Raw genomic sequence first — 16,828 nt, 5'->3', positions numbered from 1 at the left:
TCTACTTCACTATCATTTTCTGGATCTTCGACGATATCTAAAGTTAATCGATATCTTCTCCACCAATTTCATGTACCAAAGTAATGATTTCAGTTGATAATGTAGATGTTTGAATGGTTGCATTGTCTGCAACACATCCAGGCCATGCTGCTTTCCAGCAGGCATTTAAAGTTTGTGCAGTTATTTCAGCAATAGCAGATGCAACATGATTTTAAACATGTCTAAAATAGAAATTTTTTTTCAAAATGACAGTTACTGTTAATGATTCATTTTCTAGTTTATCCAATATAATTGAAAAGTGTGCTTAATGTAATATTTTTTAAAAGTAGCAATTATGCCTTGATATAATGGCTGAATAATTTTTTCCACCCAGTACAACAAGCATTATGCTTGTTGTACTGGGTGGAAAAAACACTTCCTGCACATTTGGGTGTTCTAAATGCGAATGACTTGGTGCATTGTCAACAATTAATAAAACTTTAAAATCGAGAGCTTTTGCTTCACATATGTTTCCACTTCTGGTATAAAGCAATTATTGAACCATTCAGTAAATACAGCAGTTGCTACCCAGGTCTTTGTAATGGCCATCCAATGTACTGGCAGCTGTTTTAGATCTTTGCCTTTTAGAGCACGTGGTCTTAGAGATCGATTTACTTGGAGGGATTTCAACATTTGATTCCCTGATGTAGTGCTACAAAGTAACAACGTTACTCGATCTTTGCTTCTTGCTTTTAAACCCACTAGCTTTTTTCTCAAACTTTGCGATGTAAATTCGACTAGGCATTTTCTTCCAAAACAATCCCGTTTCATCAGCGTTAAACACTTGATCGGGACAGTATCCACCATCTTCAATAATTTTGGCTAACTTCTCCTGAAAATTTTTGGCTGCTTCTTCATCTGCTGCTGCAACCTCACCTGTAATCTTCACGTTATGAAGTGAATTACTTTTTAAAAACCTGGTTAGCCATCCTTTGCTAGCCAAAAATTCTTTATCACCCTAGGAAGAGGAAGTAGATGGCTCCAATTGCTTCATCTGTTCATAAAACGAAGAACTTTTGTTTAATTAAATAACCACTTATAGGAATTTTTCTTTGAGTTAATTCTCAATCCAAATTACAAGCGCTCATTCCGTGTTTTCTAATAAAGCATCTCTTGAGTACAATGATAATTTGGCACTTAGTTTTGGGCCAGAAATGACAGATTTTCTTATTGCAACCTCAATCTTTTTAATTGCTCTTATAGCAGATTCGCCTAAATAAAAATGTTTACCAATCGCCGTAGATCCCTTTCCTTTTGCTAAGCGATCTAAAATTGCAATTTTCATTTCCAAAGAAATTGCTTTTCTCTGGTGCTTTTTTTTTTCTCCATTGGGCCAAATTAAATCTTTAAAATAAAAATTAGCAATATTTAGACTTACAATAATGAAAAGGCAAACACTTACTCACATGCAAAATTAAACTTCATGGACACTCACTGCTTACATTATGCCAGGATGTGCTGCAACACGCTGTTCATTATGTACAGTGGGAAAACTCCGAATTTGCATGAAATATGCACCGCATAAAAAGAGATCCGAGTGTATTTGGTGTTATACTTTAGACATACAGGATGTTAACAAATTTGGCTGAACATCAGAGTGCACGGATAAGATCAACATGAAGCCTAACAGCACAAATGCATGACATGCAGTATGCTACAAACAACAATGAATCAACTGTTACACAAACATTAAATGTTTGTTACTGAGCAATATATTTGCTGAATCAAATTCTTTAGTCATTTTACGAAGAGAACAGCAAGACTTTTCTATTGAAATATGGGAAATAAATTATCAAAAAATAGTTGTACACCGAACATTCTTTCAAACTTCATACATTCATATACCATAGTAGGATTCAAGATTAACAGCTTGCAAGTTGTACAATAGATACAATCAACCTAGCACACATAGAACAGGTGCAGAGAAGTAGTCTTGAAATACATTTGAGGCGACTGTACCGTAAAAATGTAAAATAAATAAATAATGCATGGTCAGTCATCAGATTATAATCAGACTCTTTTCAGAACATGATTCTCAGCAGCAGTAAATCATTGTGAAAACCTTTTGGTGATGTTAACCCATTGTGTGTGTTCACCTAACTCATGTACTCGCTTTAATTTCAGTTATTAATCACGATCCTGCACATTAACAAGCCATATATTTAAACTAATCTGTAGTTTGTTATATTGATGGTTAGTATAAAAAGTTCATATTAAAATCAATGTACCGGACATTTGAATTTCTTACAACAAATCTAATAAATGGCCAAAGACAAAATTTACGACATACATGTATGTACTTATATATCCAAGGGCTGAAAAGTTTGTGGCCTGACATAGAAACAAACTAGAGATTAGTTCGAATTCATTTCTATTTGTCAACATAATTTCTTCTTAGACTAATACACTTGGTCCAATGGTGCTGCAGTGCATTTATACAATCCTTATAACTGATTCATTAAGGTCTGCAAAGAATCTTCAGCTGTTGAAATAACTTCTTCATGTGATTAAAAATTTTTGAGTTTTGGGAATAGGAAGAAGTCCAACAGACCATTTCAAGTGAATATGGGGGAGAGAGAGAGAGAGAGAGAGAGAGAGAGAGAGAGAGAGAGAGAGAGAAGCAACAATTCAAAGCCAAGTTTGTAAACCTTGGCCACTGTAATTGCAGATGCATGACCAGATGCACTGTCATGATAAAAGAACACCTTTTTATTGACTATTCTGACTTTTTCTCATGACTTTTTGCATGTACTTGTAGAAAATGTTAGCATAGTACCTTCCATTTATAATTACACTTTGGAAGGTAATTCATCATTATCCTCTTAGAATCCCAGAAGAATGTTGCCGTGATTTTGCTAGCCAATGGAACTGCCTTTGCCTTCTCTTTTGTTCTGACAGTTCTTTCATCTCTGGTTTGTATTAGTGGATATGATTCTTCATCAGTAGTCACAAATCTCCTCAGAAAATCAGATGGAATTTTTGTAAAATATAAAACAGAATACTCTTTCAGAATTCGACATACATTGAATATGTTTTTGTTCTGGTGTCAACATACATGACACCCATCTTGCAGACACCTTTGGCACACCCAATTCTTGGGTTAGGATATGGCACATCTATTTAGTTGAAATACCTATACCTCACCAATCTTGTGCACTTTAATTCAATGGTCTTTCACTATGGAGATATTTTTGATGGTTTCTTCATCTGTGAACAGTCATTCAATGAGAAAGTCATCTTCTAAGCAATTTCTGCCATGCTTAAGTAGAGCTGCCCATTTTTTTTTTAATCATTGAAAATGAAGGAGCAGATTCACCTGAAGTATTATCCATGCCAATTATAATTTCAGTTGAAATCACACCTTTATGAAATATTTTGATGAAAGGATGATTAATATTTCTATTATTATTATTTAAAAAAAAAAAAAAAAAACGCACTTTGACAAAACTGCTTGACATGATTATGACGTTTCTCATATATTCATACTAAAGATGAAAAGTTAGAATGCTGGAAACATTTTGGTTATCTAAGCCATCTCTATGGCAGGCATTGAACTTTTCAAACACCCTCACATACACATATATTTCATAGATGATGCCTAAGCAAGATGGTTGCAGGTTGATGGTGTTCTGATTAGTAGCATTGTTTGCTATCATTCTGAATTATTAATTACTGTTCTAACTGTTCAGTATTTCTAATGTTTGAGGTAAAACTTTATAAGTTCTTATAAGATAAGGCATACATTCATTCATAAATTATGATAAAAGTTGTTTTCTTTGCAATAAAAATGTACCCACTTTTTCCTTTTTAGATGGTTCTTCTAAAGTCAGATTATCTGTAACTGTTTCGTCACTGAAACAGGCCATTTCCAATTCAGTTAACATTTCTGCAAGATTTATACCATTTGGTAGGGTCAGAGACACTTGAATCTTCTTTCCAGAAAGAGGAGGCTCCTAAAAACAAATTTAAATTGATTTCACAAACATAATTTATGTGTTAACATTCTTCAAAACATAATCTGTTATTCCCTGCCCCAATAATGGATGTGGCTAGTTTGACAATCATAAAAAAAGGTATTTATATACACAGAGAAGAAATATACGAGGTGTGGCTATTAAATAATGACACTGGTTGCAAAAATGTGGTTTATTGTTACAATTGTACAACTTAATTGTTATCCCCTTCAACATACTCCCCTCCTCTATCTATACCTCGTTGCATACAAATTTTCTATTGTCGGAAGCAGTGCTGCAAGTCATCAGGTTATCTGCTTCAGTAATGCTGCCCTTTTCTCCTTTACCTCATCCACTTACTGAAAATGGGCACCCTTCAATGCGGATTTCAACTTTGGAAAAAAGTTGAAAGTTGCACAGAGCTAAGTCCAGCGAGTAAGGTGGATGGTCCAACACTGGGATCTTCTTATCAGCCAGATACTGCTTTACAGACAGTGCACTGTGGGCTGGAGCATTGTCCTGATGGAGAATCCAAGCGTTGTTTTTCCACAGATCGGGTCTCTTCTTCCTCACTCTTTCTCTCAGCTTGGCCAGAACCTCGAGGTAATAATGTTGGTTAACTGTCTGACCCTCTGGTACCCATTCAGCCATTACCATGCCATTGATATAAAAAGATCAGCATTGTCTTCAGTTTTGACTTGTGCATTCTTGCATTTTTCGTTCTGTGACATGGGAGTTTTCCAGTGCATCAATTGTCTTTTTGTTTCTGGAACAGTTTCAAACATGTGGTCGGCAATTTCTTCAATTTCACAAGGAATTGGATATTAATGGGCTGCTTGAGTTTAACGTTAGACATTATTCTGGTAAGGCGACTTCATGTGCATTTCTTTTATAACTGCCTACAGACTAACTAGGAGCAACAGCAAACAATGCTTATCTCAATTGCTTCTAGAACCTTCAAGGTCATTCACGGCACAAGCGCATCCCACTGCTACAAGTACATGATTCACAGACCTTGTCTCATTATTTAATAGCCACACCTTGTATATCACTGTTTCATTAAAATAAATTCTTGCACATCATGACTGAGTGTCACGTATGTCTGACTGTTTCTGGAGATTTGTATGCAACTCTGAATGTATACCTAGGATGTGACGAATAAACAAATTAGGGATTTCCAAGTATTATTGGTTCTTATTCAAATCTTCACAGATATCTCATTATTTGTACTAAATCTGTAAAGACAATAAAAAAAAAAAAATGGAAGTTTTGAAAGTAGCAAAAACAATCAAATAGCAGGTGTTCTTCTTTCTCTACACATATCCTTTAATTACATCATTCAACTGATTACAACTCATTTAAAAACACAACCATTATCTTCACATGTATTAAGCAAGCCTTATATCATTATTAATAAACATTAATTTAAAACTAAAGGATGAATATCCCTTGTTCAGTATACATCGTGGTGATTACTTCAGAGAATAAATTGCATTCTATGTGATGTCTTTAATCAACCTATTTAGGCAGGGCCATACTTGTACACAGGTGCATGAGGCTCTAACTGCCCCCCCCCCCCCCAAATAGGACCAATTTAAGGGCTTCAAACAATGAGAAAGGATGTGGGCAGAGCACTGCCTGTCTGCATTCAGGAAATATTCTGGTATTGATTATTTATATAATATCAAAAAGGAAATACCTCTATTTTAACAGTACATTCTTGTTCCACAACAGTATTGTGTATGAAGTCCAAAATTTTAGTGGGCCACTGTCCATCTGAAGATAACTGAAAAACAAAAGGAAGTAATCACTAATTAAAAACTATATATTACTTTGCTTATTATAATGTAACATAGTTTGAAAAATTATAACTTGGATATTATAAGAATTTGTAATGAAATATATTACTTGAAGAATATAGAGAAAAGAAGACTTGTCCACATTATCCTTCAATTTACAAAATTAACTGGTGCAATAAATCTCACCCATGAAAGGCTGTAAACCTATAACATGAGATTGCTCAATTAATCTGGAAATTTCTTACTTCTAGAGACCATTCATGGTACTTTTTGGAGACACTTCTTGTCTCTAATAAGCAGGGTAGTGGCGTAATACCCAGGTGACAAAATTGTCTATCACTTGTAGACTTTCACAAACATTCATGGCATTATGGGATCTGAACTCACAGCCTACAGGGAGTACAAATTTATCAATCAAACATTAATTTTAAATATTTCTCACGCACTTGGAACACAAGGAAAAATGTTTTCTTTAATTAAATTTTATTTATAATAATTTAGAATCACCAGAAGACTGTCAGGTGTAAATACTAGTAGATTTGGCCAGCCTCACTGGCTGAGTAAGCAGTGCTTCCACTTTCTAAACAACAGATAGTAGGACAAAGTCCCACTATAAGGATATATGTTTGTCTAGGTGTTAGATGATTTTTATTGTCAGGTGTAAGATTCCTACACTGCTAAATGGAGGCGTGAAGTGGCTCGAAAAAAATTGCATGTTTGGCCTTTACAGCAGAGTTCTCAGATTATCTAACTCTTAGACCACCCATGATATTAAAATACAGGGGATCCATAAACTTATATAGGTGAGATTCACAAAAAAAAAAAAAAAATGCACTGAGTGTGGTGTGGGTGTTGCGATGACATTCTCGTATTTCTCTGCACTCTGTTTTCAGTTTAAAATAACTATTCTACACTATTCTCTATTTAAATATTCTAGACTTGTCCACAAAGTCGATTCACTTCTGAAATAATTTGTTCATTCAAAACAGCTTCTTACAAAGAAAGAAACATTGTACTAAAATTCACTTTTCTTTACAGCAGAAATTCATAAAAAGGAAACTCATGTGTAAAGGATGAACATATTCATCCTTTTTTTCAGGGAAATTCAGCTAATTCTATATTATGGTAAAATAAAGCTGATTAGTGATATTAAAATCTCTCATCATTGAAAACTACTGAAGTCCCAACAGCAACTCCAGTTATTTTTAATGTTACACTGCAAATGGGGAGGTCAAAGATCATTACAGCTAACTGCATTTACTAGCAAATCGCTCTCTCTCCAAGCTATTAATTCATTGAACATAATTTAACATACATAACCATATTAAAGAAGAGAACTACCAAGGAAATAAACGTAAAAAAAAAAAAAAAATTGCCAATCATGCCTCAGCTGGCAAGAGAGAGCTTTTCTAATGCTAGTGGTAACTGAGATAAAACCTTTACCCCACTCACTCACTTAACCTTTCATTCTGCTGAGGAAAGAATGCTTAGAGTTAATCATAGCTTTCTTTGCTACTTTCTGATTTCTCACTATATCTTTTGCAGGTCATTTCTGTTATCCTTCTGAAGCTCAATAATTGTGACCTTGCCTTCAAAGACTGTAATCAAGTTATTTTTGGTTATAATTATCCCCCCCCGCCCCCAATGCATTTAGAGGAGTATTTGAGGGCTATGGGTGAACCTTTCCTATCTTATGTTATTCTTCTTATACTTGGGAGTCTGCCTTCTCTCAGCAAATGCAGCATAGGAATGGCAAACTGGCTGCATTAAAATTGCCCAAACCCCCTTATGGATAGAGAAGACATAATTCTTAAACAGCAATTAAAATGGTTTGAACATCTCTAGAGAATGTTCTCTCAGAGAAAGGAACTTATGTGCTTTAATTTCTATCAAAAAAAAAATCCTGTTCCAGATATTTTAGATCAGCATGTTCATGCATGCAATTACACCTGAATATCCTGTGCTCATGAATAAGCATACATTCCCATTCTGAAAAAAAAATTGATTTTGCATTAAAGATACCAAGCAATTTTATAAACTTGATATACCATAGCATAGTATAGCCAAGGTAAAAAACTTTCTAAAACTTGATTTTATTTAAATATGAAAGTATACACCTTGATGTAGTTATTACCTTTCGATCCCTATAGCAATGATTATTTTGAAAAATTCAGTTATTAGAATACTGTCTCAATACTCTACTCATGCTTGCTTGAGAACATTTCAATTTCTTAACTATAAACAAACACCATACAAAGCTTCTTATCTTCTGATAAGAAGTTTTGTATGGTGTTTGACCCATGTTTAGCAAATGATTAACTGAAATCCCCACACAAACAATTCCTCACACATGCGTCGGTCCCGCAACTACTGAAATATATACTATTTCTATGCTCTCCTCAAAACCGATCGGAAAAATTTGGAATATTCTAATATTTTGAACTACGTTAAAAATTATTCTAATTTTGTGAATGTTTACAAATAACAGTTTTCTTATGATTTATATTATGCTAATTCATATTTGGTAATAATTATTTTCTATGCAATAAATTAGAATTGGAAATCACTCAACACCTTCTCGTTGATTATTCTGATTTTTTGATTTGGAGGTGTAGTATAAAACAATGTTTTAAGTACAAATCACCAGTTCTTTATGCTAACTTAAAAACAAGAATAACCAAAAAAAAAAAAAAAGCAATAAAATTGAAAATAAAAGGCAAGCACTAAGCTGCTTACCATAGTCACTATAATGATGATTGTTCTGCAAATTAAGAACCAAAGAAATGTAATGGTTATTCACAATACAGAATAAAATTTGAATAATTTTATTTCAATATTTTGTCTAGTAGTAATTGAGGTTCAAGGAAAAAATATAACATATAGGACAAACGATTTGAAATAAAATTATTCAAATTATCTTTGAATAAAGTCACAAGACTCATTATGAGAGGAAAACAAAGTCTATTATGTGGCTCTTTGAACTCATTCAATGTTCATGCTCTCAGCACTCTATTAGGCAATGCATTTTACAGTTCAACCACCTCCATGCAAAGAAACCACTCATCACCCTTTAGTTCAAGACTTCATTTCACACTTTCCAGGGAATGCCTCTCTACTGTTTCACCAAATGAAAGAATTCACCAGCATCAACCCTGTAACTACCTCTCAGTCTAATTAATACCATATATTAATTAAAAAAACTTATAATACTTCCATTATTTCAGAAAAGTCAAACTGCCATCTTCAGGAAACAAAGAAATTGATATGTGCATGCAGGCACTACATAGGGTAAGTAAGACTGAAGAAGAAACAACAACGGTAAGTCCTAAGGTAGTGTCCCTCTAGTGGGCTGGAATGGGTGTTGGCTGAAGTTCTTAGGAGCAGTGCTCACAGATTTGAGTGTCTAACCAAAGTGTCTAAAAATTGCAAACAATAGTTGTTTTCAATTTCTAAAGTACATTTTATCCTAGGGCATAGATGGCGAACCTATGGCATGCATGCCAGAGGTGGCACGTCTGAGAATTTTGCTGGCATGTCAACGATTTACAGGTGATATCCTTTTATACACTTATAAATTATTCAACTTTTTTTTTTTAATTGTTACAATATACAAGTTAAATTTTGTTTTATGCCAGAGAGCAAACCTAGTGGTTAGCCTAGTGGCTATGCGCTTCGCAACCATATGCCTGGGGAAGGAGTGTCCTAGGTTCGGTTCCCGTCGGTGACGTGAGGAGCTGAAGGATCTTCCTCAGCCATAGCCAAGTTAGCCAGTCTTGGGCATGGACAGCAGGGTTTTTTTCCCAGTTTATTCTGGGGTTTTTCATCCCGCAAAGCAGGCAAACTGGCCTTGAGAACTTAACACTACAGGCCATAGGATATACCGGGGCATAGGGCTGACCACCTTATCCTGTAAACGGATTGAGGTCCGATGATCAATGGACCCTCGACACCGCAAGGTAAAAGAGGGTATAAAGAAGATGAGATGAGATGCCAGAGAGCAGCTATGAAGATGTGCATATGATTGGTGCGGTATTAACAAAAGATCACGCGATCCAAAGACAAAGGAAACCGACAACAGTTGAGTTGAAATGCTAAATCTCTTCAACCAGATTCCATAACATCTGAAACTGTCATAACAACATTCACTATATATTTCTTAGTTTTAACTCATTCATGACGGGGTGTCATTTATCGTTCCGACGGAACTTCTCATTACTGGCGGGCTCAACTCACACAAAGTTTCAACCAAGGGTTGAATTTTATTGCTGCTTGATTGCATTTGAGCTGGCAGGGGAACTCACACATGCATTATATGGCATATTTCAATTCGTGGTAGAATTTTATTTGAAGTTAGCTTTTGTAATCTGTCATAATGACATCGAGAATTTCAAATACAATCAAACAAACACTTATTTCATATAATTGAAAAATTGGACAATAGTTTTTAGTTAGATACTGTGTTTTGTGCAACATATGGTTTTGCTTGAATCTATACAGCATAGTTTCTGTGAGAGGGAACATGTGATTCATTAGTTAGCGCTGTTTTTATTCCAGCTGTCTCTAATTGCACTATTTGTTGAGAAATATATTACACAGACTGAAAAGGCTCTGTACCTTAATCAGGGATACAATAAACTACTTGTTTTCTTGCATCTGCATTATAATGGCTGTTGGGGAGGGCACGTTGTTACTGCGGGAAGTGAGTCCCTATCGCCTTAACGCAAACATGTTTAAGCATTTTTCATGTGCGAGATATATGCAAAACACTTTCATGTTTATTTTTCGTCAAGCAAAATCAGGGGTGCGAGTTATACGCGAGGGCGAGTTATTTTCGAAAAAATATGGTAAGTGTTTCGCCGACAAGTTGAATCCTTCTGTTGCTTCCCCTGCTCAGCTAACTTCGATGGTGAGTTACAATGCATAAATATTTTTCTCACTACAGTTTTTTTTTTAAACCAACATCATTAAAATCAATTTAATAATATAATAATCAATTTTACTGAATAATATTATAAATTTATATATAAATAAAATAAAATATTTATAAAATTATAAATAAATGTATATATTATAAATTTATAAAATAAATAAATAAACTTAGATTAATTTTCTATGAATTTTTCCCCTATTGAAAACTGCCCGGCACGTCAGCAACTCGATTTGTAAATTTTTGGCATGCACACATAAAAAGGTTCACCACCAATGTCGTAGGGTGTTAGTTCTTTAAGATGACAGGAATGTATCTAAAGATTTGTGGCTGTGCAGCCAGGTAAAAAACACATCATCAATGTAGCACAACCAGATGTATGGTTTTAGCTGAGAGGAGTTTAGTGCTTATTTTTTGTTCAGAAGTTTTCATGAAAAAATTTGCAAGTAATAGTTAAAGAGGAAGTCTATTTGCAATCATTTGTTTTTTTAGATGGTTATCATTATTATACTATCTACAGAAAACCTGCTGCTAACTGATATCTGAATATTAATTCACATCACTGTGTGGTCCAAATTTATGCCATAATAAAAACATTATGCACAAAGAGCTAGAGTTAATCTTCTCAAATGACATTTTACTCTAAAAGAGTTAGCATACATTTCCCAATAATTTCATTAATAATGGCTACAATCTTAATAAAATAAATAAGTTGTTATATCTCACACCTAATATTAGACATGCTAATAGAGAGCCATTAGATCACTGAAACTGTAGTAGCTCATGATACAAGGATGGTATGAAAAGTTCTCGGCCTAACAATGAAAAAACGAATTTATAATTTCAAAATTATTTTTATTTTCCAACATAATCTCCCTTACGACTAATACAGCGGAACCTCGGTTGTCGAATATAATTTGTTTCTAAAGGCTGTTCGAAAACAGATTTTTTTGAAAACTGAAACATTTTCCCATAAGAATTAATGTAAAATGGATTAATTCGTTCTTGAACCTCAGATGATTGCTTATTTATACCTTTATAACAGTACTTCATGCATAAAATCATATACAAAAACAATGAAAATGCATAAAATCTTACACAAAAAGAATAAACACAATAAATAGATAAAATATAGACAGAAGTTGATTGCTGTTTATTTTTGAGTATTGTACAGATCGTTGATTTTGCCATACCGAACTGCATAGCAAGATCCAAGACACGAATGCCATTTTCATGTTGAAATATGATTTGTTTTTACACACCTCTATCGTGGTTCTAAAAATGTTTCTTTTCACTTTGCTGCTATCACTCTCCTGCTTCAACTCCCATGTTGCTTATTTCATAATAATTTATGAAAAACAACAACAAAACACAAAGAAAATCAAGAAAAGGCATTGCAAATTCAAGCAGGTGTCTGTGTTGAGCAGAGGCTGTGGCATAAATGCTCTTCCACTGTACATCTCAGCCCGCGGAGTACACGGTTCTCGGTTTGCCTGTTTGAGAACTGATTTCTTCGACAACCGAGGTTCCACTGTACATTTATTCCAGTGATACTATAGCTCCGATCCTGTCCCTGTAATGGTTCTCAGTAATATCTGCAAAACACTCCTCTACCGCTGATGGAATGCCTGTAGTCTCAGCAATTTCAAGCACTCACCGGTCATCCAATACAGCTGCAATCACCTCTTGATTTCAAAGAAAAACACTGACCAGCAAGGAAGAGTTTTAGTTTTGGGAAGAGATAGAAGTCAGAGGGAGCCAAATCTGGGGAATAGGGTGGATATTCCAACAATTCATAGTGCAGATTCCTAAATTTTTCCATTACCAAAAGTACTTTTGTGGGCAGGTGCATTATCCTGATGAAAGATGAATTTTTTTGTCTAGTCTGGTTAAAAGATTGGAATAATGTTCCCAGTTATTGTTTTACCCTTCTCAAGATAATTAATAAACAAAATGCCTTTAGCATCCCAAAACACACACCGATGCCATGACCTTTCCTACTGATGGAACCGACTTTGTCTTCTTTGGAGCTGAACAACTGGCTTCTCTATCCACTGTTCTGACTGCTGTTTGGATTCTGGTGTGTAATGATGAATCTGAGTATCATCCATAGTAATAAATCAATGAACAAAATCAGTTTTATTCTTGTTAAAATGCTCCCAAGCATAGATGGCAACACTATCAGGAAGATTTTTTTTTTCTAATTTGGTACATCTGTCATAAGCATCCATGTGAAATTGCAAGTCATTCTATCAAGTAGTTTGTTTTATACAGCTGTCTGAAGCAAAAGTGTTGTCTGTAACCCTTGAAATGGATAAAATTGAGTATCCTGCGGTTATAAAATTCTTTGTAAAAGAAGGTTTAATGCCAAAAGAAATATATTTGAAGTTCATAAAAGTTTATGGGCACTCTTCTCCTTCATTTCTGACAATTAAGGAACGGGTTGCAGAGTTTTCATGTGGCCGTACCAGCCTTGAAGATGATCCACGTGAAGGACGTCCAAAAAAAGTGTAACAACACCAGAAATCGTTGATCAAGTGCACGATATGGTACTGAATGACCTGCGAGTCAAAGTGCGTGAAATTGCTGAGACTACAGGCATTTCAAAATAATGTGGAGGATATATTTTGCATGAAGAATTGCAAATGAAAAAGCTTTGCGCAAGATGGGTGCTGACTTGCTCACAGCAGATCAATTTGCATGCATTTGCATGAAAATCTCTGAACTGTGCTTGGAGCGTTTTAACAAGAATAAAACTGATTTTGTGATTCGATTTATTACTATGGATGAGATCTGGATTCACCATTACATACAAGAATCCAAACAGCAGTCAAAACAGTGGACATAGGCTGGCTGTTGAGCGCTAAAGTCGGTTCGATCAGCAGGAAAAGTCATGGTATCGGTGTTTTGGGATGCTAAAGACATTTTGTTTATTAATTTCTTGAAAAGGGTAAAACAATAAACAGGGAACATTATTTTGATCTTTTAACCAGACTAGATGAAAAAAATTTGTGAAAAAAGACCCGGTTTGCAGAAGAAAAAAATCATCTTTCATCAGGAAAAGCATCTGCCCGCAAAGGTGTTTTGGTAATGGGAAAATTAAGGGATCTGCACTATGAATTGTTGGAACATCCACCCTATTCCTCAGATTTGGCTCACTTCTATCTCTTCCCAAAACTAAAACTCTTCCTGGCTGGTCAGCGTTTTTCTTTGAATCAAGAGGTGATTGCAGCTGTAGAGCGATAATTTGCAAATCTTACTGCGAACTGCTACAGGGACAGGATAATGCTGCTGAAATAAATGAGATCTTATGCCGGCTGGGGCATTGTATTAGTCTTAAGGGAGATTATGTTGAAAAATAAAAATAATTTTGAAATCATAAATTCGTTTTTTCATTGTTAGGTCGAGAACTTTTCAGGCCATCCACGTGTATATACAAGGAGTGTTCAAAAAAAGACCGAAATTTTGCTATAAAGACTTTATTGCTCAACATTTTAAGCACTGCCCCCCTTCAAAGTAGCCTCATCTACTTTGGGGACTACTTTGAAGTTGCCCGATACATTGTTGGCAACGTTTCTTCCATTGCTGGAATACTTCCTTGAATGCACTTTCTGTGATGGTGTGCAGTTTTCTGAATCTCCTCTATGGTTAGGAAACAACGTCCTTTCAAAGTGGTTTTACGTTTGGGAAAAACAGGAAAAAGTCTGCTGGGGGTAAATCCTTAGAATAGGGTGAATGGGGCACAATGGATGTCTGGTGTTTTGCCATATAACTAGCGCATTGCCATGATGCAATATCCGAATTTGGTTTTCTCACAATTCAGGCTTCTTCCTATGCACAGCTTCCTTCAAATGTACTAAAACTTCCTGGTACAACTCTTTGTTTACCATCTGACTATGTGGTAAAAATTTATAATGGACAATGCCTTTCCAATCAAAAAAACACAACCAACATCTCTTTGATCTACTCATCTGTGCTTTTTTTGATCGAGGAGACCCCTTTCCTCACCCACTGCAATGATTGCATCTTGGTTTCAACATCATAGCCATAAACCATGTCTTAATTTTTACAAGTTTGCAGCAAAATTTCACACACACATTGTTCTTCAAGATCTTTCATTGTCACTAATCTGACGAACAGCTCATACATGTGCTCACTTCTGCAGATGTAACTCAATGACTAATGCTCATAACAGAATGGGAAAAATGGCAGTTTGTTATCAAAACCTACCACTAGGTGTGCTCAGTAGCTGCAGCGCACTATTTAAAAAGTTCAGTATTTTTTTGAACACACCTCATGTGAGTGTGTGTGTTATATTGTGAATATCTTGGGGGTGACTTAAGGGTCAAAGCTAAATAACTGGGAGGAGATCCCAAATCACCTTTAAGGAATGCAGAGAACCGAATAGTGCTTCTGACTTAATGTCCAATTCTCACCTTCACATGATGCACCATGTTAGTAGGTATCCACTGGGGACTGAATGAATGAAAATGGGGTTGGCAATTTGCAAATTAGCCGACCAAAATGTACTCTCTACCGGCTTAAACCATAAAAAATATGGTGTAACATGATGAGATCTTATGCCAGCTGGGGCACTGTCAGTTAAACAAGGCCCCTGCTGTTTTCGCCATGGAACCAGGGTGAGAAGTGAAAAGCAACTACTGGAACAAACTCAAATTCGACACATAGAAAAGAACAAGTTCAACAATCAGAAGGACTGACGTTAGAAACCATCAATATAAGGCGCATTAATGGAATGGAAATCAAACTTGCAGAAGAAATGTAAAAGTACCATGTGGACATAATTGGCATTATTGAAACAAAAAAGCCAAAAAATAGCTGAGATCTTACTAAATGACAAGTATAGGATACTATATTCAGGCAATAATGATCAAAGAAAGGAAGGAATAGCAATAGCATTCAACACTAAACATGATAAATTTCTTGACTGGAAGGCAGTTTCGAGTAGAGTTATGTGGACAAACTTCAGAATGGAAAAATGGACAATGAAATTATTTGTGCCTATGATCCTGTAAAATATCGCGAGAAATAAGTTTTGTTTAACGAATTTTCGCTAATTATTTTACAATTAAATTTTTGTAAAATAATAATAAAATAATTATTTTACAAAATAATTCTAAAATTATATTTTATTATAGAATAATAAAATATAAGAATGTACTATGTAGTTGCAATAATAAAAGAATTGTAAAGATGTATATGCTGTTAAAAGTGCACCTGCACTATAGAAATGTTACTAAGAGCTTAAAAAGACATAAGTCGGATTAGCACCGAGCACCACAAAGATCGTAAGGTCAAACGGCTTGCGATGACGTAGATTCATTCATTGCTCATGGCTAATCCTGGAATGTTCTGAATTGAGAACAAAGAACTGTGATTTGAATAAAAGGGCAATACAGCATGTGATTCAGGGCTTTTTTTTTCGACCTGTGGCTGACCTTTCCTGGACTTTAGAGCAGCACCTACGAGGGCTCCTTCCGGAGTAGAAGGATGGTTGTTTTTCCTGCCCGCTCGCTCTAGGCTGCGGATAGCCACGGCAGAACTCCAGTGCATAATTCAAAGGAAGACTATCGAGGATTTGACCTGATAGATGTGTCCATGTGTATCATTAAGGAATCGAACTTTCCTCTCGGGAAATTGTTAACAAATAAGCCCTCGTTTTGTTTTGCAGTATGTGATACGATTGTGTCTAGAAATCGTAAATAGAAGGAAAGAGGCTAATTGTTAACTGGCAGCTATATGTGAACAGGATGTTTTGTTTTAGGAAGAACTTGTTTTATTAATGTTGTCTGATTCTCAGGATGCTTGATACAATATCTGAATTAGCCTTAATTAAGAAGTAAAATGTAATGGAAGAGAATTAACTGTGTTAACGTTCTTATAACAATTGTGTATGCTTAGGAGCTATATTTGTCCCATAGAGGATATTCTGTGATAAGTAAGATTGAATAATTTTTCCAGTAAAAATGTTATAATCTATGATGTTCAGATAGTGAGTTAATGTGTGATATATGGTGCATTTTGTTCAAGTTAGTATTTAATCATTTCTTTCAATGTTTTGTATCATGTCTTTGAAGTTGAAATAAATA

General features: G+C 35.0%; 1 protein-coding gene across 2 annotated transcripts in view; it reads right to left on the bottom strand.

Annotated features, from left to right (window-relative positions):
* The window catches only part of qin (tudor domain-containing protein qin), a 544,378-nt gene that overhangs the window by 28,557 nt on the left and 498,993 nt on the right, over positions 1 to 16,828 (bottom strand). For both annotated transcript variants that reach the window (XM_090401282.1, XM_090401283.1), the window contains 2 exons: positions 5,692 to 5,778; positions 3,837 to 3,992 (listed from right to left, as the gene is read on the bottom strand). In XM_090401282.1, the coding sequence (XP_090257408.1) occupies positions 3,837 to 3,992; positions 5,692 to 5,778 (243 nt within the window). The remainder of the gene's footprint in view (positions 1 to 3,836; positions 3,993 to 5,691; positions 5,779 to 16,828) is intronic.

Source organism: Typopeltis vanoorti, chromosome 12 (assembly GCF_054136105.1).
Source record: "Typopeltis vanoorti isolate ZY-2024b chromosome 12, IOZ_Tvanoo_1.0, whole genome shotgun sequence".
Classification (NCBI taxonomy): domain Eukaryota; kingdom Metazoa; phylum Arthropoda; class Arachnida; order Uropygi; family Thelyphonidae; genus Typopeltis; species Typopeltis vanoorti.
Note: the sequence above shows the minus strand (reverse complement) of the source record. Positions and strands in the feature narration are given on the sequence as shown.